Source organism: Stegostoma tigrinum, chromosome 5 (genome assembly GCF_030684315.1).
Source record: "Stegostoma tigrinum isolate sSteTig4 chromosome 5, sSteTig4.hap1, whole genome shotgun sequence".
NCBI classification, from domain to species: domain Eukaryota; kingdom Metazoa; phylum Chordata; class Chondrichthyes; order Orectolobiformes; family Stegostomatidae; genus Stegostoma; species Stegostoma tigrinum.
Window position 1 is genome coordinate 35,573,994 of NC_081358.1, and position 24,971 is coordinate 35,598,964.

A 24,971-nucleotide genomic window follows, 5' to 3' on the forward strand; every position below is an offset into this window, starting at 1 on the left:
TATACACTGGGCCTGTTTTCTCTAAAATTTTGAAGATTGGGGTGATCTGATTGAAGTCTTCAAGATATTAACAGGAAAAAACGGCGTAGATAAAGAACAAGACAGGGTTGACAAAGATAAACTATTTCCATTGGTTGGAGATTCTCGAACTAGTCTGAGAACATAGTCTGAGAATTAGGGCCAGTTCATTCAGGAGAGATCAAAGGCAGAAGTTGCTGGAAAGCAGGTTCTGAGGAAGGGTCACTGGACCTGAAATGTTAAATCTGATTTTTTCTTTACAGATTCTGCCAGGCCTGCGGAGCTTTTCCAGCCGTTTCTGTTTTTTTTCCTGATTTACCGCGTCTGCAGTTCTTATGGTTTTCATTCAGGAGAGATGTTAGGAAGCACTTCAACACACAAAGTGTGGGAGACGTTTGGAACTCTTTTCCATAAATGGCAGTGGATAAAGAATCAGTATGTCAGGGTTGTAAAGAAGGTGTATGATGTGTTGGCTTTCTTTGGCAGCGGAATTGAGTTTAAGAACCATGAGGTTATGCTGCAGCTCTATAAAGCTCTGGTTGGACCACACTTGGAATGTTCAGTTCTGGTTGCCTCATTAGAGGAAAGATGTGGAAGCTTTAGAGATGGTGCAGAGGAGATTTATCAGGATGCTGTCTGGACTGGAGGGCAGGTCTTATATGAGGAAAGGTTGAGGGAGCTAGGGCTTTTCTTATTGGAGCGAAGAAGGTTGAGGGGGGGCTTGATAATGTTTACAAGATGATGAGAAGCATTGATAGAGTGGATAGTCAGAGACTTTTTTCCCCAGGAATGAAAATGGACCCTGTGTGATACTGTGGCTGGTGTAAAATCTAGGAGAATCATGTGGGAAGTCCAACGAGGCCTTCCTTCACATCAGGAGCAACTAGGAACACAGGAACATAAGGCCTTGAGCCTGTTCCACCATTCAATAAGATCATGGCTAATCTGTGGCCTAACTCTATATATCTGCCTTTGGCCAGTGTCCCCTAATACTTTACAGGAAATGACTATTATGAAGGGGCATAATTTTAAGGTGATTGAAATAAGGCATAGCGTAGATGTCAGAGGTAGGTTCTTCACACAGAGAACGGTGGGCGTTTGGAATGTGCTGCTGACGGTGGTAGTGGAGATATTTTAGAGACTTTTAAACAACTCTTGGATAGGCATATGAGGGATAGTAAAATGTAAGGTATACGGGGTAGCTAAGTCTTAGTAGGATAACAGGTCGACACAACATCGTGGGCTGAAGGGCCTGTACCGTGCGGTACTGTTCTATGCTCTGTGTTTTATGTTTAAATAATTTTAAATCTGAAATAGATACATTTTTGTGAAGCTAAAGTATTAGGGGATACTGGCCAAAGGCAGGTATATAGAGTTAGGCCACAGATTAGCCATGATCTCATTGAATGGTGGAACAGGCTCGAGGCCTTATGTTCCTGTGTTCCTAGTTGCTCCTGATGTGAAGGAAGGCCTCGTTGGACTTCCCACATGATTCTCCTAGATTTTACACCAGCCACAGCATCACACTGGGTCCATTTTCATGTTCTCCTGACACTCTTGCTTACTCATCCAGTTATCACCGTTCGACCATTCTATCCAGCGATGCCTGAGATCTCTCCAGCTCCAACAACCACCTCCAAAGGTTTGTTTTTTTCTTGTCAACTAACCACCGTGTTCAATATTCTGAGTTCCTGTTCAAGTTCCTGGCGCCAATTTTAATATATTGGACATGCTTCCTTGCCTTTTCTGTGCTGTTCTCCTCAATATTTACATCTTGTACTCTGCTTTGAGCTTTCTGATGACCATTCCACAAATATTTCTTCCTTGCCTCTTAAACTCTATTGTGGCAACCATACTTTTCATGAGTTATTTTAGTAGACAGTTTAAAACGTGTCTTCAAGGTATCTAATTTCTCTGGTCTGGCTTTTCTAATTCTCAGCAGGGCTGGGGTGTAATGTAACTTCTGATGCTCTTTCCATGGCGCTGATAATAGAGTTGCTACGTGTAATTGTTCATGTTCCTTGTTTAATTCTACAGCTGCTTCATCATTGTGTCATTGTGACTGAAAGACATCTCAGTTCGGTTTCAAATTGCCTTAAACTTCCGCAGCAGTAGGATGTGGAAAATTCACATAGATTTTGACTCACCAGAACATTAAAGGTACAGACTGAAACTCTTACTCTTTCTTTTTATTTATTGCAATATCTGCTCTGAAAGTTTATAAAATGTCAGCTGTGCAGTTAGACCCTAACACCCATAAGAAACAGAAACAGGAGAAGGCTATTCACCCCCTTGAGCCTGCTTAGCCATTCAATAGGACCATGGCTGATGTGACATTCCTCACATTCACTTCCCTGCACTTTCCCTGTAACCCTTGAGGTTGATGGGTCTGGCACAGGCAGTGGAGAGGCGCAGGGCTCAAAATAGTGGTATCGGTGGTGGAACTGTATTGTTGATGGGTCCAGTGCGGGAGGTGTTGGTGAACTTGGCTCAGGAGCAGCAGCATTGCCAGCAGGATGGGTGATCTGGGCGTTTCCTTTTCCTTTTGTTTCTGCTCCTTTAATTTCAGCTCATTTTTAATTCAGACTATTGTATTTTTAGATGGTGTTGGAGAATGGTGATTCTGTACACTTTTCACTGTACTCTTGTACTCAGGTATACATGATAATAAAATCTAACCTAATGTAATGTAAATCGAAATAAATCTTTCTAACTCAGCCCTAAATATACACAACGGCTTGGATCCCTCAGCACCCTGTAGTAAGGAGTTCCAAAGGTTCACCACCCTCTGAGAGAAGAATTTCATCCTCATTTCAGTCTTAAATTGGTACCACTTTTTTTCTGAGACTCTGCCCTCTGGTCCTAGACTCTTCCATGAGGGGAAACATCTTCTCAGCATTTACCCTGTCAAACCTTTTAGGAAGCCTATATGTGTCAATGAGATCGCCTCTCAATCTTCTAAACTCCAGTGATCTTTGCTCATAAAACAACCCCTCCATACCATGGTCATCCTAGTGAACCTTCTCTGAACTGCCTCCAATGAAATGATGCCTTTCCTTAAATAAGGGACCCCAAAACTGTTCACAATACTCCAGATGTGGTCTCACCAGCGCCTTGCACTGGTGCATTTAAACTTCCCTGCTCTTCTACTCCAGTGGACTTGAAATAATTACTGACACTTTGTTCTTGCGTGCTTTATGGCTTTTCAGTCTAGAGGAATTTAAAATAGAGATCACATGATAGTGGCATGTCACAAGTAAACAGTGCGCTCACAAAACATTCTCTAAACAAGAGTGGTGCCGGATGATTACCATAACCTGCTGAATCATGGTATCTCTCCTCATTTCCCTCCTGCCCCCTCACTTCCCACTGTTGCCTCCAGCATTGTTCCTGATGGCTGCTCTTGCTGTTTACTTTGCCATCATTTAAACTGCAGCAATGCTCTTTACTGAAGCTGCCCGTTAAGAGAGAAAACATTCCTTTAAGACTGTAAGTTGCCTGCAGCATGTGGTTTCTGAACAGGGCTATTCTCAGCGAGAGAGTGTTGAGGCAGGTGACAGCGATGTGAAGACAGTGCAAAGAGTCTACTTGGCTGCATGATAGAAGCATGCAGATGGGATGTGTGTTTCCCATCTCAGCTTGACTGCGTGCAGGCAAGCGATAGATCACCAACTCTGGACCCAAGGTAGGCTAACCCATATGTTTTCATTAGAATGGTTTACATTTGCGTAGCCCTCTTCTGACAACTTTTGTGTCTCCCCCTCCCACACTGAACCCTGCTGTCATCTCTAACACAATACAAATGATCTCTTCCTGTGTGCTTTGAGCTTTAACAAAGATTGATGTTAACTGTTAAATGTAAGAGCTCATTTTTCATTTGTCCTGTGCCCTATAATTGTTACTGGCAGTCTCGCATTCTTCATAATGAAAGAGACTATCTTTACCTTGGATACAAACTGTGTAGCATTAGATCGCACAGTAGGCTGCAGCTGGAGGCTATTGTAACAAGAGGAGAGATTAAAGATAGAAATTAAATGCTTCATTAATGAAAATCTGTGAAAGCATTCAGTGACACTAAGAGACTTACAAAAGATGGGGAAGGGTCTCAGAGAATAAGTTTCAAAAGTGAATAAAAGAGCTGGGCACGAAGCAACAAATGCAGGTAAAAACAAAAGCAAAGTGTGTGAGATCCATAGAAAAGGAGGCATAGGGAAGGATATCAGTGAAATTAGAGTTTAAAGGAATTGCATACTATAGGAAAGAAATTACTTTATGTATGAAAAACTGTGGTCTCTTTAGTGATTGTAACAAGGTCAGCCAGGTGGATCTCACAGAATAAGAGTTTCCTAATTGGGGCTGCTCCAATCAGGGGGGCCTGGCTGACAGATAGAAATAGGAGTGTCAACGTAAAAACTGAAAGAGCTGCAGTTACTGTAAATCAGAAACAAAAACAGAGACAAAAGGTGTAGAGCTGGATGATCACAACAGGCCAAGCAGCGTCAGACGAGCAGGAAAGCTGATGTTTTGGGCCTAGACCCTTCTTTCTTCGGAGGGAAGAAGGTAACTTCTTCAGGGTAGGCATCCTTAGAAGAGGCTTCGCAGTAGGATTAAAATTGTTTCAGAGATAGTAGGAACTGCAGATGCTGGAGAATCTGAGATAACAAGGTGTAGAGTTGGATGAACACAGCAGGCCAAGCAGCATCAGAGGAGCAGGAAGGCTGATGTTTCAGGCCTAGACCCTTCATTTCTTTTTCTTTTCTTAATCAGAGTTACCATTTTGGGTGTGGTGACTCTCCTTCAGATCTCCTGTGGTTCAGAACTCCAGAATGTTCTGAGAAAGAGTCGCTCACCCCAAAACGTTAACTCTGACTTTTTTCTTCATAGATGCTGCCAGACCTGCTGAGCTTTTCCAGCAAATTCTGCTTTTGTTCAGAAGTGCCAGAGGTTCTGCTCACTCTAAGAGCTGGCACCGAGGGAGCTGGGTCAGAGTCAAGGACTTTCCATGTGACAATAAAGGGCGACTTAGTGATGGCATACTGGCCTCTGTGTAGTTACTTCAGCCACAAAATTGACTTTGTAGTGTTACTGGTGCTGATGGTATATAAATCTGGATCTCCAAATATTTCGGCCAGATCACAATCAGCTACTCCAGTATCATTCATATGTCACTGCTGGGGGCGGTGATGGCCCGGCGGTATTACCAATGGGCTATTAATCCAGAGATACAAGAACTGTAGCTGCTTGAGTCAGAATCCGACTACACTGCCAAAGTTACATTTCCCTCCCCACCCCTATCTGCCTTTCATAAGGACTGCTCCCTCCATGGTCCCTACTAACCCCAACACCCCCGCCACCTTTCCCTGCATCTGCAGGAAGTGCTACACCTGCCCTTACATCTCTCCCCTCACCTTCTTCCAAGGCTTAAGACAAACTTTCAATGTCCAACAGGGACTCACCTGCACATCCTCTAACCTGGCCTACTGTGTCAGTTGCTCCTGATGTGGTCTCCTCTACATCGGCGAGACCAAACATTGACTCGGTGACTGATTCACAGAGCATCTGCGCTTTGTATGCTATAATCAACAACACCTCTCAGACGCTAACCATGTTAATTCCATCTCCCCCTCCCTGGGCCTCCTCCAGTGTCACAACGACACCACCCACAAACTGAAGGAGCAGCACCTCATATTCTACCTTGGGAGCCCACTGCCCGATAGCCTTGACATAGAATTCCCCAGTTTTAAAATCTCCCCATCCCGGCTTTATCCTACATCCAAACCTTCCTCTCATCCCCGCCTCCTTGACCCGACTCAACCTGTCCATTTTCTTTCCCACCTATCCGCTCTTCCCACCTCACTGACCAATCTCCACCCCTCCCTACCTGCTCTTACCTATCACCATTGCACCTACCTACCTCCTGTACAATGCCCTTCCCTCTATTTATTTCCCGACTCCCTTCTCTCTCCCCCATCCTGATGAAGGATCGAACCCCAAACACTTTCCTGCTCCTCTGATGCTACCTATCCTGCTGTGTTCCTCCAGCTCCACACTGTCTCAGCTGTTAAACCAGAGATCCAGTTCGTATTCAGGGGACACAAGCTCAAGCCACACCATGGGAGACCATGGAGCAAAAACCTCCCCAGAGTGAATTTGCTCAACTATAACCCCTTCATTCAACCTGTAATATGATCTGCAGACAGGTGAAAGTTTCTCATTTCTAATGTAACTAATGCATATAGGTGACTGCATTAATAATGTTGGAGGAATGTGGGTTTGCATCTCACTGTGACATGGTGGGACTTGAATTCAGTTAAGATAAAAACTGGAATTAAGGGTCCAATGATGACCATGAAACTATGGTTGATTGTTCGTCAAAATGAATAATGTTCCAGAGTACAAGAAGAAGAAAACATTGGTCACAGCATTTATAAGCTGCCATGTTTCCTGTGCATTTTCCTGCAATTATTTTTATAAGTAATCCTCAAACTTGGGAATATTATAGTCAGGATACCACACAGGTTTGTTTATGCACTAATTTATGTGGAAAGATGGATGTGATGAATTAATGAAAAAGCCCTAGATGATACACCATCATGTAACAGACAATTAACAATTGTTCACACAACACTGTAGGCATTTCTGTCAATGAGAGAGACCTAAGTACATATGGCTTGATGGACAGTCTGTAAGTTGGGGCAAGGTGAAGAGACAATTCTCCATGAGCCATAAGTAACACTAAGCTAAACTATCAATAATCTTAAAAATAAAGTTTACTAGAAAAATACAAATGGCACAGCAGACTTAGCTGCACAGTTTATGCTACACAATATGTAGAGTGTTAAAGGTTCATGTTATTGGTTTCCAATAAATAATCACACGGAAGTGCAGATTAGATAGTATATATTGCCTATATAGCAATATTTAAGACTGGAAGACATAGGAGCAGAAATTAGACGATTCGGCCCATCGTGTCTGCTCCACCATTCAATCATGGCTGATAAGTTTTTCAACCCCATTCTCCCACTTTCTCTCTGTAACCTTTGATCCCCTTGACAATCAGGAACCTATCTATCTCTGTCTTAAATGTACCCAATGACCTGACTTCCACAGCCTTCTGTGGCACTGAACTCCATAGATTCACCACTCTCTGGCTGAAGAAGTTTCTCCTTATCTCTGTTTTAAAAGGTCTTCCCTTTACTCTAAGGCTGTGCCCACAGGTCCTAGTCTCTCCTACCAATGGGAATATCTCTCCAACGTCCACTAGGTCCAGGCCATTCAGTATTCGGCAAGTTTTGTTTAGATCCCCCTTCATCCTCCTAAACTCTATCGCGTATAGACCCAGAGTCCTCAAACATTCCTCATATGTTAAGCTTTTCATTCCTGGGAACATTTTGCTAAACCTCCTCTGAACCTGGTCTAGGTCCAGTACAACCGTCCTGAGATATGGGGCCCAAAATTGCTCTATATTCTAAACGTGGTCTGACCGAAGCTTTATAAAGACTCAGAAGACACCCATGTTTTTGTAATTTAGTCCCCTGGAGATAATGCCAACATTGTATTTGCCTTCCTAAATACCGATTCAACATGCATTTTTAACTTGAGAGAAATTTGGACTAAGGCTCCCAAATTACTTTGTACCTCAGATTTCTGAATTTTCTCCCCATTTAGAAAATAGTCTATGCCTCTATTCTTCCTAACAAACTACATAGCCTCACACTTTCCCACATTGTATTTCCATCTGCCACTTCTTTGCCCACTCATCTATTCTGACTCCTTTTGCAGCCTCCCCACTTCCTCAATACTACCTGTTCCTCTACCTATGTTTGTATCATCTGCAAACCTAGCCAGAAGGTCCTCAGTTCTTTCATCTCGATCATTGATGTATAAAATGAAAAGTTGTGGTCCCAACACGGACCCTTGCCGAACACGACTTATCACTGGCTGCCATCCTGAAAAAGACCCTTTTATCCCCACTCTCTGCTTCCTGCCAGACAGTCAATCTTCTGTCCATGCCAGCACCTTACCTCTCACACCATGGGCCCTTATCTTACTCAACAGCCTCCTGCAGCACCTCGTCAAAGGCCTTCTGGAAGTCCAGGTAGATAACATTCATTGGCTCCCCTTGGTCTACCCTGCGCATTATTTCCTCAAAGAATCCTAAAAGATTCAACATGTATGCCCTATTTTTGATGAAACCATGCTGACTTTGTCCTATTTTATCATGCACTTCAAAGTATTCAGAAATCTCATCCTTCACAATGGACTCCAAAACCTTACTAATAACTAAAGTCAGGCTAATCAGCCTGTAATTTCCCATCCTTTTGCATTATCCCTTCTTAAATGGGGGAGGGGGTGTACATTAGCCATCTTCCAGTTCTCTGGGACCCTCCCTGATGCCAGTGATCCCTGAAAGATCACCACCCAAGCCCCCACTACTCTTCTCAAATATCTCCTTTAAACCCTGGGCTGTTGTCCATCTAGTCCAAGTAGTTTATCCAACTTCAGACCTTTCAATTTTTCTAACACCTTCTCCTTGGTGATGACCACCTCTGCCCCCATGACTCTCTTGAATTTTTGGGATGTTACTCATGTCTTCCACCATGAAGGCTGATGCAAAGTACTTTTTCAGTTCCTCAACCATTTTTATGTTACCCATTAGTACTTCTACGGCATCGTTTTCCAGTGGCCCAATATCCACTTTTGCCTCTCTTTTGTCCTTTTAGAAATCTAAAGAAACTCTTTTAATCTTTGAGCTAGATATTTACTGTACTTTATATATATCTCCTTGTGACTAGCTACTGGCTTTAGGAGAGGGCTCAAAGTTTGACAGGTCCACTCTCGAGAATAGGATGGAGCATGTCAAGGAGAAAGTAATAAATTCATCATAAAAATGTTTACCATAAAAATCATCACAATAGCAAATTAGAAACAGTGAGACATCCTTCAGACAAGGTACTGAGTTAAAAGAGAAATTAATGCTAATTTGTTTTAAGCTGACATGAAACGCCTTGTTCCAAGCAATTCCAGTGTGTATTTTCACAAGTGCTACTCACAGCATATCAGGCTGTTGATTCTAATTTGCTGTAATACTTGCAGTTTTCAATCAAATAAATGAAAAATACATTCAATGTCAGCCATCAGACAAATAATTGCAGGGTCCCAGTCAAAGTATCACTCTGATAGTTGTTGGTGTTTCAGCTAACTCTCAGTATTTATATCTCAGAGGGATGACTTTAAGCAGCTCGCTTCTCATCTATTTGAACAAAGCAATCAGGACACCAATTGTAAAGCCTTACATGTGGAATTCTCTCTCAGCCAGCTCCATTGTCTTCTGCACAAAGAAGTTCAAACATAGCTTAATCATTGCTGGCTGAATTTTGAGTCTTTGGAGCATGTTTTAGGCAACAAAAGTGCTTTGTGCTTGCCTGTTGGCACTCTACCACAATGCTCCAGGGCTACTTGCAAATTTATTAATTATTAGAGAATTTCATGAAATTCTTGCTCTTGTTACTGTTGCCTCCAGCTTTAACCTTTCATGCTGCCTAAAGCTGTACAATTAACCTGAAAGAAACACTCCTTTAGGAAATGAGTGACTATCATGTTTGCAAGGCAACGAATAATAAAGAATAAACTTTTCTATTGAACAGTAAATATCAATTTCTGGAAGTAATTGCTTAACACTGCAACAAAATTTCTTCAGTTTCTGAATTTGATCTGTGAGTCATGGTTTGTAAATGAATTGAAGAAGTGTTGTTGTAGTCGAGAGTATCTTTCTCTAAAACTCTATGGTCCACTTGCAGTACAACATTTTGCATATATTTCCAAGTGTCAAATTCCTTTATAGGTTATTACTGTGAAGATACCATGGTATCAAATCACTAAAGGTTTTTCTGAGATCTTTTAAAATGTACTGCTGACATTCAGAAACTGGTAGGTATTGATGAATGAGAGACAATGGGAACTGCAGATGCTGGAGAATCCGTGATAACAAAATGTACAGCTGAATGAACACAGCAGGCCAAGCAGCTTCTTAAGAGAACAAAAGCTGATGTTTCGGGCCTAGACCCTTCATCAGAAAAGCATTCCTGTCCCCAGTAATCATGTCGTTACTGTCCCTACACTGTACTCCCTGCACCTAATATTAGTTGGCATCTCAGCTGAGAAGGAGCTGATAGGTGAGATTTTATTAGTTACTGTGAAACTAGGAGGTACTGCATGTCCCTGCCCCTCCCACATCAGACACCACACCTGTTTGCATCTGTCTTCTTTCTATCTGAATCAACCAGATCACCACATATGGTAGTAGCCTGGATTCAGTGAACCCAACAAATTCTTCATTTCTGCCTGGAGCTTTCCATTTGTGGTGTCTGGACCCAGACTCTACCAGATCTCCGTTTAGAACAACGAGCTGGGGTACTCGGCCAACTGTCTACCCAAAGAGGCTGAGGGTGAACATTTATTCTACTCTATTATATCATGTCAGAAGCTCTAACTGTATTATACATGTAAAATGTTGCGCTGCATTGTACATTTTACTCAATGGAGTGATGCTAAAAAGTAATTATTGAAATGTTTCTCAGGGTGATTGTTTCATTTAAAATAAATTCCGATGATGAATTACGACTTACAATATTACTGTAGTATTGTAGTCTTCTGTTAAAAGTAACTTAAATGGAAATGTGTTGATAAGAATAACAATGGCAATAGCAACAACATTGCACCAGTAAAAATAATATGATTATATGTTAACTGCTAATAGAGAGGCTGCAGAGATTGGCAATAGCTACTTTGACATTGCCTGCAGTGAAACAAATAGCAATACAACGTCTTTCACATGTAATTGTCCTCCTCCTCTGTTGACCATTAATGTCTGTCATAAAACATTATAAACCATTGATTCACTGCGAATGTAAATGCCATGGTGCAGCTCTGAATGGAAAGTTACAGTTAGAACAATGTCTGCCAGCACTATTAAACTGTTCCATGTAAACAACAAGCATTGTGCTGGGACTGTGCATCACAATTCATGGTCAGAAAAAGACAGAAGTACATTTGGGTGTTAAAAGACTGTTTGACATATAGCTTTTTGTTGCAATCTTCCCTTATACATTTCAACTAGCCTTCAATAATATCAATGACATTTCACATTTAATTTATTGGCAGACACTCCATTACAATTACAATATGCTGCTGCCATTCTATTCAAGTATTTATCTTTCACGATGTCACAATATGCCTGGTTGTGAAGAAATGCTTGTGTAGAAATTGCTGCCAGCTATCATTTGCTATGCAGCAAATGAAATTGTTACTGTGGAAATGGTCTTTTTGCCAGAATGAAAATGAGGCAGCACTTTGCTACTACCATTAGTAGCATGTAGGTCCCTCAAGGCAAATAACTGAATCAAATGTAGCACAAAGGAAGGAGACTACTTTCTATTTATTTAGGATCTGTAAATATGGCAACTATCATATTTACAGAAGAAACAAACAGGAAATTTAAAATCCAGCTGTTCAAAAAGCTTTGCTTTCTTTTTGTACACCATGTTTATAAAAATCTTTATTTAGACTAAATGAACATGAGGTGCATAAGCTTCCACTCAAAAAGCATTGAAAAAGAAATAAATACAGGACAATTAAACCTTTGATTTTTAAGCGGGTAATTTTGTTTTACTTAATGTCCTCTTGACATAACCATGTTCAAAGAAAAACAAGGCTCCTAGTTTGATAATTCCATTGTATGAATGTGCTTTGTGTGTAGTACATTGGTTAGAGCCCTGATCACATATGTATTTGGCATTCTACAGTAATGCAGAAGTCACTTGCGAGTCATACAATCAGATTACTGCAATGCCAACCTGACTAAGCTGGATGCTGAGATAATAAAATGTGAGGCTGGATGAACACAGCAGGCCAAGCAGCATCTCAGGAGCACAAAAGCTGACGTTTCGGGCCTAGATCCTTCATCAGAGAGGGGGATGGGGGGAGGGAACTGGAATAAATAGGGAGAGAGGGGGAGGCGGACCGAAGATGGAGAGTAAAGAAGATAGGTGGAGAGGGTGTAGGTGGGGAGGTAGGGAGGGGATAGGTCAAGGAGGGGATAGGGGATAAGCTGGATGCTCTTGCTTTTACATCGAAAATTGTGCCTTTAAGTTCCATTCCAGTACAAGAACACATGCTCAACCAGAATACTGCATTATTCTTGCTGTTGTAATTCAGAAGGTTCACGTAAGGAATTGCCATCGTGCCATAACGGAAGGTAAGAAATAGACGCAGGCTTAGGCCATCCAGCTCTTTGAGCCTGCTCCTCCATTCAATAACATCATGACTGATCTATCTGCATTTTAAATTCCACATTCTCAATGTCCTTTGACTCTGTTACTCAATGCAAATCTATTTCCCTCCACTGCCAAAGAATTCAATGATTATACAGCTACCATTTTTAGAGGCTGAGAGTTCCAAAGTAGTGAAAACATCTTCTCAGCATCTACCCTGTCAGGTCCTCACAGAATTGTGTATATTTATTTAACATCATGCCTCATTCTTACTAATGTTAATGATCTGCCTATACTGTATACGAAACAAAACTTTTTACTGTACCTAGGCACATGTAGCAGTAATAAAGCAAATCAACTCAATTTCATTGTCAGCAAGAGAGCCAGGAGTGAGATGGGGAGAAGTTTATTTACTTTGAGACTTGTTAGGATTTGGAATGTGCTCCCTGGAAGAGTGCTGGAGATGGATTCCATATGAGGTTTCAAACCAGAGCTGGATATATATTTGAAAGTGGTAATCTTAGAAGCCTATGGAGATAGTGCTGGAGCTAGCTGGGTAGCTCTTTCAGCAGCTGGTACAATGGTGAAATAACCTCCTGCTGCTCTGTAAAAATCCATGATTCTGCGATTTTATGATTCAGTTGTTGAGGTGTGACCTGATTAATATTCAGTACAGCTGAAACAAGGCTTCACTGTTTTTAAGTCTCACCTCCTAGCAATAAAAACCAAAATTCCGCTTGCTTTATTAATTCCTCGCTGCACCTGTGTGCTAACCTCACGTGTTTCATGCACAAGAACACCCAGATCCCTCTGCACTGTATATTTTCACATCGCTCACCACTAATATGATAATCTGCCTTTTGTTTCTTCCTGTCACTGTTCATGATCTCACACTTCCCTGTATTAAACACCATCTTCCATGTTTTCACCACTTGCTCAACCCCCTTGCAGATTCCTAATGTCCTCATCACAACATCTCCTCCCTACTGCTTTTGTATCATCAATAAATTTGAATATATTACATTCTTACCCCTCCTGCAAGTCATGAAGATAGATAGTAAGTAATTTGAAGCCCTAGAACTGATCCTTATGACTCCACTAGTTATGCCTTCCCAACATGGAAAAGACCCATTAATCTCGACTCTCCATCTTTCATGTTTTAATTAGTTCTCAGTCCATTCCCCAAAAGCATGAGCTCCTGTCTTCTGCAACAGACTCAGCACCTGACAACGGGCTGTATGCTCAAGCTTATGTTTTCAAGTAAACCTGTTAGACTATAACCTGGTGTTGTGTGATTTTCGACTTTGTTCACCCCAGCCCAACACCAGCGCCTCCACATCCTGGTTTCAGGCATGAGCAATAGTGAGGAAAGGAAGGTATTCTTATTATTCTTACAAAATTAAGTGTAATGGGTGAGTTCAGACTAGTAACAAATAAACAAAGAAGCCACTCTGAAACTCAAGATGAATTTGAGACGTAACATTTGAAAGTGCTGTTTGTAAAAAGTGCTGTACAGACCAATGTTCCTGATTAACTTTTCTGCACAAATGTTTTTCTTTTGTTAACATTGTATTGGTTTTAAAAATCTGTGATCCCTTACCTTGCAGTGAATTTCTAAACTGCATGGCCTTTAGCCAACCTTTCCAAAGTACCTGAGCGAATATCATATTCTGAAGTTACCCCTTCAGCTTTCTGTTTTAAAAATGTTTTTCCTACTGGCTATTGTCCTACCTTCCATCAATGCTTAGCTCTAGTCTAGGCCTTTTTTTGGGAATACCTCTGCAGGCTGAAAATCAGAGTTACTTCTGCCCAGGGACCTCCTGAATAATCCCAGTACCTTCAAAGAAAAATTCATAGAAAACCAGAGCAAACAACGTAAGCATAACGCAGTGTTCATCATTCCTCTGAGCAGTTAATTTTCTTGATCAATCATTATATGCTTTCACTGGAAACCTTTCCAGATGATTCCCATTCTGGTTGTAAAGCGGAGGCAACGTTCGGAGTTTATAACAATGTGGAGAGATAGATCGCGTGGGCATTTAGAAGGATATGGGGGGATCTCATTGAATGCCGAATACTGACAGGCCTGGATAGAGTGGACTTGGAGAAGATGTTTCCACTAACAGAAGATATGAGGACCCAACGGCATCCCCGCAGAGTGAAGGAACAATCTTGGGCCAATATTTATTGCCAATCCTATTTGGTTTTGTGAATGTATTGCTTTCTTAAACTATTGCTGTCCATGTGTCACAATGACGTTAGGGAGGAAATTCTAGAACACTCCTGACTTGTGCTTTGTAGATAGTGGGCGGCCCTTGGGTGTGTCAGGTGAATAGTTACTCGTTGCAGTATTCCCAGCCTCTGACCTGCTGTTGCAACCACATACCTAGCCCAGTTCAGTTTCTGGTCAATGAAAATCTGCAAAATGTTAAAGTGGGGGATGCAGCGCTTTTAATGTCATTGAACATCAAGGAGTGAGGGATTTAATTGTCTCTTGTTGGAGATGGTCATTGCTTGGCCATTGTGTGGCACAAAGATCACTAACCATGTCAGCCTAAACCTGGATATTGTCCAGTTCTTGCTGCTTTTCAACACGGACTGTCAATATATGGGTAATGGTGAATGGTGTTGAATTTTGTGCAGTTATCAGTAAACATCCCACTTCTCACCTTTCAATGGAGGAAACTGTAAGGGGAACCGTAATGGAGGGGCAGTTAGAAACTTCCCCCAACATGGAGGGCAGGCACCAATGTTTAACAGTCAGTACTGGAAAGCACTCAATAAACAGAAGGTTGTACTTGAGCCCAGCTGACAGGGTTTCTGTTTCAATACAAACGCACTATTGTAGCTCCAAAACTAACCATGCTTGGAAATGTGTTGTCATTGAGTCAGCCCTATGTGGTCAGCTTCCTGGCTACACCAATGGTCAGGAGGCTGAAAATTAGGCTTTACTGGATCAGTTTAAAGGAACTCTATATCTCTTGAGGGAAATGGTACTATTGTGAAGACAGCAAAGGGCAGTTTTAAATGGGATACCACAACTAGACGGATCATCACACGCAGTTTTGGAGGCCCCTGTGCAAATAATTGGCTAAAGAAGAGAAACCAGCTGATCAATAGCAGGAATTTAGATCCTCCTATCTGAATGCAATGCAAAACAAAACTTTAATGACTCACCACTGCCACCAAGGATGATTGCTCTCTTGCACAATATTCACTCTCTGTTTATGACTGCACCATCAGTCCGACTGCTTATAACACTTCCACTTTCATTAACTCTGTAAGAATCAGCATTCCAAACTTTATTCCACTGTCTCCTGGTTCTGCTCTACTTGCAGTGACATTGGAAACCTCACATCCCAGTAACTCACCTCTTTGGCTGAATGTGGTAAAGGTGGTGATAGTGATCATGATGATGGTGCTGATGGTGACATTCATTTGTGGTTCTGATGGTGACGGTGGTAATGGAAATGATGAAAGTGGCGGAGGTGTTGGTGGTCAGGGTTGCAGGGTGGTGTAGGTGATGCCGGTGGCGATGATGGCAGTGGTGGTGTTGGTGGTGATGGTGGTTGTGGCCGCAGTGTGGTAAAGATAATGATGGTGGCGGAGGCGATGAGGGTGGTAGAGGTGATGTTGGTGCTGGTTGTTGTGGTGGTGACGGTGGTGATGGTGGAGATGGTTACGGTGAGGGTGGTGATGATGGTGGTGATAGTGCGGGTGATGGTGGAGGTGATGGTGTTGGTGGTAGTGGTCATGGTGGTGGTGCTTGTGGTGGTGATGCTGGTGGTGGTGTTTTTGTTGGTGGTGATGGTGATGTTTTTGGTGGTGATGGTGATGGTAGTGATGGCGATTGTGGTCGTGGTGATGGTGGTGATAGTGATGGTGGTGGTGATGGTGGTGACGGTGGTGATAGTAATGGTGATGGTGGTGGTGATGGTGGTGATGATGGTGGTGGTGATGATGGTGATAGATGTGGTGGTGGTGATGGTGGTGGTGATGATGGCAGTGATGGTGTTGATGGTGGTGGTGATGGTGTTGATGGTGGTGATGGTGGTGGTGATGATGGTGATAGATGTGGTGGTGGTGATGGTGGTGGTGATGATGGCAGTGATGGTGTTGATGGTGGTGGTGATGGTGGTGGTGATGATGGCAGTGATGGTGTTGATGGTGGTGGTGATGGTGTTGATGGTGGTGATGGTGGTGGTGATGGTGTTGATGGTGGTGATGGTGGTGATAGTGATGGTGATGGTGGTGATGGTGGTGATAGTGATGGTGATGGTGGTGATGGTGATGCTGGTGGTGATAGTGATGGTGATGGTGGTGATGGTGATGCTGGTGGTGATAGTGATGGTGATGGTGGTGGTGATGCTGGTGGTGATGGTGGTGGTGGTGATGATGGTGATAGATGTGGTGATGGTGCTTCTGCTGGTGGTAGAGGTGGTAGTGGTGGTGATGATGGTAGTGATGGTGTTGGCGGTGGTGATGGTGATGGTGATGGTGGTGATGGTGATGGTGATGGTGGTGGTGCCGCTGCTGGTGGTAGAGGTGGTGGTGGTGGTGATGATGGTGATGTTCATGGTTTTATCCATGGTGAAAGTGACAACTATGAGGAAATTGGAGGAAGGTGTAGGGGAGATATCAGAGGACAGATCTTTACACAGAGAGTGACGTGTGCATGGAATGCACTCTAGCAGTGGTGGAGTCAGATACATTAAAGACATTTAAGCGACTCTTCAATAGGCACATGGATGATAGTAAAAGGTAGGGTCTGCAGGGTAGTTTAATCTTAGAGTACGATAATAGTTTGGCACAAAATCATGCGCTGAAGGGCCTGTACTATGCTGTTCTGTTCAATGTTCTATGATCTACATGATAATGATGGTCGTGGTGATGGCGATGATGGTGATGGCTGTGGTGGCGGTTGTGGTGTTTGTGATGGTGATGGCTGTGGTGGCGGTTGTGGTGTTAGTGATGGTGATGGCTGTGGTGGCGGTTGTGGTGTTTGTGATGGTGATGGCTGTGGTGGCGGTTGTGGTGTTAGTGATGGTGATGGCTGTGATGATTGTGGTGTTAGTGATGGTGATGGCTGTGGTGTTAGTGATGGTGATGGCTGTGATGGTGGTTGTGGTGTTAGTGATGGTGATGGCTGTGGTGGTGATTGTGGTGTTAGTGATGGTGATGGCTGTGATGGTGGTTGTGGTGTTAGTGATGGCGATGGCTGTGATGGTGGTTGTGGTGTTAGTGATGGTGATGGCTGTGGTGATTGTGGTGTTAGTGATGGTGATGGCTGTGGTGGTGGTTGTGGTGTTAGTGATGGCGATGGCTGTGGTGGCGGTTGTGGTGTTAGTGATGGTGATGGCTGTGATGGTGGTTGTGGTGTTAGTGATGGTGATGGCTGTGGTGGTGGTTGTGGTGTTAGTGATGGTGATGGCTGTGATGGTGGTTGTGGTGTTAGTGATGGTGATGGCTGTGATGGTGATTGTGGTGTTAGTGATGGTGATGGCTGTGATGGTGGTTGTGGTGTTAGTGATGGTGATGGCTGTGATGGTGATTGTGGTGTTAGTGATGGTGATGGCTGTGATGGTGATTGTGGTGTTAGTGATGGTGATGGCTGTGATGGTGGTTGTGGTGTTAGTGATGGTGATGGCTGTGATGGTGATTGTGGTGTTAGTGATGGTGATGGCTGTGATGGTGATTGTGGTGTTAGTGATGGTGATGGCTGTGATGGTGGTTGTGGTGTTAGTGATGGTGATGGCTGTGATGGTGATTGTGGTGTTAGTGATGGTGATGGCTGTGATGGTGGTTGTGGTGTTAGTGATGGTGATGGCTGTGATGGTGGTTGTGGTGTTAGTGATGGCGATGGCTGTGGTGGCGGTTGTGGTGTTAGTGATGGTGATGGCTGTGATGGTGATTGTGGTGTTAGTGATGGTGATGGCTGTGATGGTGATTGTGGTGTTAGTGATGGTGATGGCTGTGATGGTGATTGTGGTGTTAGTGATGGTGATGGCTGTGATGGTGGTTGTGGTGTTAGTGGTGGTGATGGCTGTGGTGGCGGTTGTGGTGTTAGTGATGGTGATGGCTGTGATGGTGGTTGTGGTGTTAGTGATGGTGATGGCTGTGGTGGCGGTTGTGGTGTTAGTGATGGTGATGGCTGTGGTGGCGGTTGTGGTGTTAGTGATGGTGATGGCTGTGGTGGCGGTTGTGGTGTTAGTGATGGTGATGGCTGTGATGGTGGTTGTGGTGTTAGTGGTGGTGATGGCTGTGATGGTGGTTGTGGTGTTTGTGGTGGTGATAGCTGTGATGGTGATTGTGGTGTTAGTGATGGTGATGGCTGTGATGGTGGTTGTGGTGTTAGTGGTGGTGATGGCTGTGATGGTGATTGTGGTGTTTGTGGTGGTGGTGGCTGTGATGGTGATTGTGGTGTTTGTGGTGGTGATAGCTGTGATGGTGATTGTGGTGTTTGTGGTGGTGGTGGCCTTGGTATTATTGGTAGTGATGGTGGATGCATTAAGAGCAAGTGGCCCTTGCACCTACACTGTGAGAAAGGCAGACTGACCATGTGCCAACCAGGCACTTCAATCTTCTTGGCCAATCGGGTGCTGGGACAGTGATATCCCATCCTTCATGAAGATTGCCCCCCAATTGGAGACCAGCGATCAATGTAAACAGTCAAAATTCACACGGCACCAGATTAAAATCCAACATGTTTATTTGAAATCACAAGCTTTTGAAGCACTGCCCCTTCGTCTGGTGAAGTGGAAGTAATTATACAGGCACAGAATTCATTGGCAAAGAGATCATTGCAAGATAATTTTAGGCAATTAAGAATGTCAAAAGATAAGACAAGTAGTGTTAGATTTGTGTCGACAGGCTGAATAACAAGTGAAGGGATGACCTGCGGTCTGATGAATTAAAGCAAAGAAGTAGTTCCAAATAAGTCAAAAACAAATTGTTACTTTCATTAGACTCTCTTTCTGCAACTAATAATGATCATGTTATTCCAACCACTTGGTTTGTCTCTAGCACCATTTTATTATAGATTTTTTGTAATTATTGCTCTGTTTTAATTAATCAGATTATAGATCATTCCTTCACTTGTTATTCAGCTATTGTCACTTGGCCCACACCATTTTACACTTCTGATCGCACACAAAGGCTTGTTATTCAGCCTGTCAACGCTCAACTCACACCATTTATGCTGTCTTTAGACACTCTCAATTACCTAGAAATCTCTTTCGGTTATCCCTCTGCCTATAAATTCTGTGCCTGTGTGCTTTCCTCCACTTCACCTGAAAAAGGAAGAGTGCTCCCAAAGCTTGTGATTTCAAATAAACCCATTGGGCTATAACTTAGAGTGGTGTAACTTCTGACTTTGCCCTCCCCAATCCAACACCAGCACCTCTGCAGCAATGTAAGCAGTGACATGGGGAAGGGCCAGTCTGCTGATTGCAGAGCAGCTCTAAAGAGCAGATACAGTTTTATTTTAAAGTAAGTGATTTTTCTGAGGGAAATTGCAGGATCGGCAGTCTCAGTAAGCAGGGAATTGGACAGTGTGAGGCAAGAGCTTTCAGTGATCGAGCCCAACCCCATCTGTTCACCGGCCTGCCACAGATTGGGGTAAATCAAGTGTCCTCCCTGTTGTAGCAGGCAAGGGCTCTGTTACCATAGTCAGGAAGACAGCCACATTCCTTCCCTGTTGGCGGGAGGGGTGGGGGGGGGGGGAGTTCTAATCTGGACTGTGGTAGGTTGAGGCCTTTACATGGTCGATGATAGAATCTGAAGGGCTTTAGTTAGTCATGGCTTAAGTATATTGACCATGAGCTCTTCTGCCCAGATGTAATTGCTAAAGTGGCAGAAATGAGAGCACATAATTCCCTGGTGCCAACCTGCCTGATTATTTGCCATTCTGATACCTGCCTTACCTCTTCTAGGGAGGGGAAATTCCTTTCCTCTCATGCACTGTGTGACCCTAACAGCCACATTTTCAGAACTGCTCACAACATTAGTGCTGACAGACTGTTTGGCACCTAAAATGTGAGAACATTTAGAGCACCAAGCCAGACAGGAGGGAGAGCGAGAGACTGCCTGCGCATCAGTGCAGGGGCAGATCTCTGACCTGACCACCAGAGAGTCCTGGCTGACAGGAGTGATAGGTTGGAGACCGGCTCTCAGGTTATTTTTCTCAACTTACACTTTCTCTTAACATGACTAGTTCAGTGGGTTGGAGGGCAGGTTTGCGATGCGGAGTGATATTAACAATGTGGATTCAGTTCCCACACTGACTGAGGTTACCATAAAGGATTCTCCTCCTCACCTTCTCCCCTCACCTGAGGCACGTTAAGCCTCAGATTACGCCACCACCGGCATTCTGTCTCAATTGAGGGAACAGTCCCCACAGTCTGGTAAGAAATCTATAGGAACCCCACAGTGTGGTAAGGGCACTTGGTTAGACAATGGGATCAAAAAGTGTCGACTTTACTTTCATCAATCTCTGAATGATCATCTCTGACTCCTTTGAGTGGCCATCAGCTCTCTTTACTTAAAAAAGTCATGTTTGTTCATCATGTTCACCTCAGCCTGCAAAAGGACTCATTGTGGCAGTGATCTTGACTGAATCTGACCATTGGGAACACCAACTGAATCCATGTCAAGAATTCCTTTATACAATTTAGTAACGAGGCAAACCGTGACTGGTGTCTCACTTTGTTTGATAAAATGAAATTGGGAGGTTAATTCATCAAGTGTTTTGAAGTATGTAGTTAACTGAAGATCCTGATGTCTAAGACTCAACACATAGCTGTAGGTGTGAAGGATCTCAGCATTCACTGTGATGTTCAGCGTATCATTGGGCTGGTGGCCATAAAGGGTGTGACCATAAAGAGGATCACATAAAAAGTGTGCAGAACTGGCTCGAGGGGCCAAATGGCCTCCCGCTGTCCCTATTTCTTTTGATCTTATGTGCTAAATTAATGACCTAAAAAACATTCTCAGTACTCCTGTGATAAGAAGCAGGAAATGGAGGCTCTGTGAACTTGTCATTTTTTTCCATCACTTTCTGTTCTATGCCTGGATTCGGGGGAGATGTTTGCAGTGCTAACTAATTAAACAGGAGGTCCACAGGCATCCAATTGAACCAAGGCCTAACACTGTCTAAAATGAGCACAGGCCTAATTTCAAATTTCAAGTGAAAGTTCTGTGCCTATTTCGGATTCGGACTGATCAACTTGTTTGAAATCTGTTGTAGTTTGCAACATGTAAAATAATCTTTCAGGCACTGCCTAACCTCCCATGACCACATGCCTGAATTATGATGAAATTTAGTTCAGTTCTCTGGTCCCTCCATTACAGCAATTATATCTATGTTGCGGTGCTAACACATTTTGGTCAGATTTTAGAATTTTTAGCTTTGACAGCAAACTGACTAGTCCATCTCATAATTTGAATTTATACTTTCTCTTATTTTCAAAGGCATCCTGCGGGATGTTATCTTCATATATTTCTGTTTGCACATTTGCACAGAGTATTAAATGTTCGGTTTTAAAGTGGAACATACTGAAATGGTCTGTTAGATTACCAGAATAACCCTAAGGCAGTTGGGGGATGGGAGAATCTAGGCAGTTCAAATGCCAAAAATAGATAATCTTATAATATCCAGGATTGTTATTTTATTGTCTGGTCTCTACAGGATTTCCACCATGCCCTAAATATGTATTTCATGTTTTTGTATTTTATATTTCAACCATAGAGAATTTTATTAGCAATCCTTCCCATTGAAATTGCATCAATAGCGTGAATTCTATTTCTACCACCCATAACAATTCTCAAAGATATCAAAAATACCTGAATGTAATCCAGGGCAAGGATATCTGATTCTAATTACTTTACAATGCAGAACCTTGCTTAAACATATTTCTGAAAAATAGGAGGTTGGGCAAAAGGTAAATGTCAGTTTTCAGATGCTGTACCAGGTGAATCTGAGCAATATCACTATTCTTAAATTAAAATATTCAATCAGACATCAGCTGTTGTGTACTAGAAATAATGATAACAAAGTGTGGAGCTGGATGAACACAGCAGGCCAAGCAGCATCTCAGGAGCACAAAAGCTGACGTTTCGGGCCTAGACCCTTCATCAGAGAGCTGTTGTGTACTAGTTATTTAAATATGTAACTCTGAAGGATTTTTCCATAGGAATCCTACAGTGTGGAAAGGGCACTTAACTTGACATTGGGATCAAATAAAGGACAGACAACTTGCAAAGAATTTAAGCCGAAAAAATAAAATTTAATGGCTGAAAGTCCGATAAAAAGCATACAGAAAAGTAGGGAATGGATATAATTTAAAATGATAAAATGGCTTGACATTTCCGTTAATTTTCTTTCTTTATTATTGGAACAATGTGGTTAACCAATTACATTAATAATTGTTTTAAAATAATACCAGTAAGAAATCACTAGAAATGTATTACTAATGGCTTAAAAATTATACATTCTGGAAATTAAAGAAATTTCATCTAAACATGGCAATGTGGTTACAGCAAACAGGCTCAAGAGTAAGTTTACTCCCGTTTTGTCAATTACTGAGACAATGTTAGCCTTAATTAATTGTAATCACCATTATAGTTTGGGTAAATGATGCAGTACAAACCCACAAACAGGACTGACCTGAGTGGCCAGGTCGTCTGTTTTTGGTGGTGCAGAATAGGTATAAATCTTGGTCAGGTTAAGTAGATAACTGCTGGTCTACAAAGATTATTATGGATTTGAGAGGCCAAACTGAGCTGTGGTATCCTACTTCCATTCTGACACTGTAGAACAGTTGGCGAAGCCAAACCGCACATCGTTTAGCACAGCAGCCAGGCACCGCACACTGGGGCTTAAAGATTCAGCGTCACATTGTCAGCTGATATCATCAGCTAAGTGCATCATGTAACAATAATATTAGGGTGCCAGGTGGAAGGGGTACTAGGTGGACAAAGTGCCAAGGTTCAAAGTGGCATGGGGAGGAGTTGCTGGTGATATGTTTCGGGTGGTTCAGGGTGGGAGATTTTGGGTCATTTTTAATTTTCCAGTTTAAATGGATACTTTCATTCATTTCCTGGAGTGTGAGAATTGTTCAGTGGAGTCTTCAATACCTCGACAATGTTCTTGGATTCTACTGCATCAAGAGGTCTGCAGGTCCCTGTGTACAGCTACCATATATGTTGGAATGACTCCTGTCTAGGCAGTGGAATATCCAGCCCAGCAGTATTATAATGATAAATATGGCCCCCACATTGTTGCTTGTGGAAAAAGAAGGGGACCAATGCCAACTATACCATGCTGAACCAATGGTGCCTGGTTTGCATCTATTCGGCCTTCATTTCTTCATGATGCATGAACTTCAATTCCAGAGAACCACTCACAGTCACTGCATACCGCATTTGCTCCATGTCAATGGTTATTACCTAGGGATAAGGCTCTGAGCCACTTGCTTCTGTTTCAAGAGATAGTAAGAACTGCCGATGCTGGAATCAGAGATAACACGGTGCGTAGCTGGAGGAACACAGCAGGCCAGGCAGCATCAAAGGAGCAGAAAAGCTGATGTTTCAAGCCGGGATCCTTCTTCAGGAAATGAAAAGGCCCCAGCCCAAAACAGCAGCTTTTCCTGCTCCTCTGATACTGCTTGGCCTGCTGTTTTCCTCCAGCTCCACACTGTGTTATCCTCACTTCTGCTTTAAATTCATTTTTCCTGTCGTTTCTTACCAACTTCACCACAAACCCTCTTTAAGCCATAGTAACATTTGAAATGATTTTCATGACCATTCCAAAAGTGTTAGTGTGGCATGTTGTTCCAGAGTGTTACGGTTGATTCTGAGGAGTGTCTTAATCCCTACTCAAACACTGATGTCTTTGTGAGTCAACAGCATAGAATCTCAAAGGTATATACCTTCTGGGTCCTCCTCATAGCCTGTTATAATGTCTATCATATTAAAGCAACTTGTACCTAGTTATTTTTGTGTAATAAATTACATTATGTTATGACAAGAGCCTCTTCCCATTAGACTATCATGTGGTTTTCCTCAAGCACTTTAGATTCTGTAGATCCTTACCAAAAAAAAGGGATGGTGGCAGTAAATCTACATGACAGCTCATGTAACATGATGAGGTAGAGTGAGAATTTATCTTCGGATGCGGTACAATGAGATTTATTTAAATTGTGACATTATAACTGATCACCTAATTCTGACATCCATCAGAAAGAAGAGACCAATGTAGAAAATGTGTGTTAAAGGAGAATTCTCATGCTTGGAAGTACAGAGTTATACTTGGTAATCTAGCATGTACAAATGTCAAAAAAGACTCACTATGCTAAAAGATGTTCAAGCAGATTTATGGATTAGGTGATCCTAGAAAACAACATGTTGGACCTATGACCAAATGTGGGGGAACTGATGGCTTGGTGGTAGTATCACTGAGCTGTTAACCCAGGCACCCAGGTAATGTTTTGGGGATTTGATTTGATTCCCACCATGGCAGATGGTGGAATTTGAATTTAAGAAAAAAACGTCTGGAATTAATAGTCTAATCATGACCATGAATTCTTTGTTGGTTGTCAGAAAAACACATCTGGTTCACTAATATCCTTTACAGAAGGAAACTGTCAACCTTACCCGGTCTGGCCTATGTGTGACTCCAGACCC

The 24,971-nt window shown here is 42.7% G+C and overlaps 1 protein-coding gene across 1 annotated transcript; it reads right to left on the bottom strand.

The window, feature by feature from the left end:
• Positions 1 to 14,045: 14,045 nt before the first annotated feature.
• LOC132209616 (uncharacterized) lies at positions 14,046 to 17,889 on the bottom strand (the record flags this gene model as incomplete). The annotated part of the gene is made up of 3 exons (XM_059646339.1): positions 14,046 to 14,127; positions 17,438 to 17,649; positions 17,749 to 17,889. Coding segments are annotated over 3 exons (435 nt in total), but the record flags the coding sequence as incomplete, so codon positions are not given.
• Between the last annotated feature and the right edge of the window lie 7,082 nt (positions 17,890 to 24,971).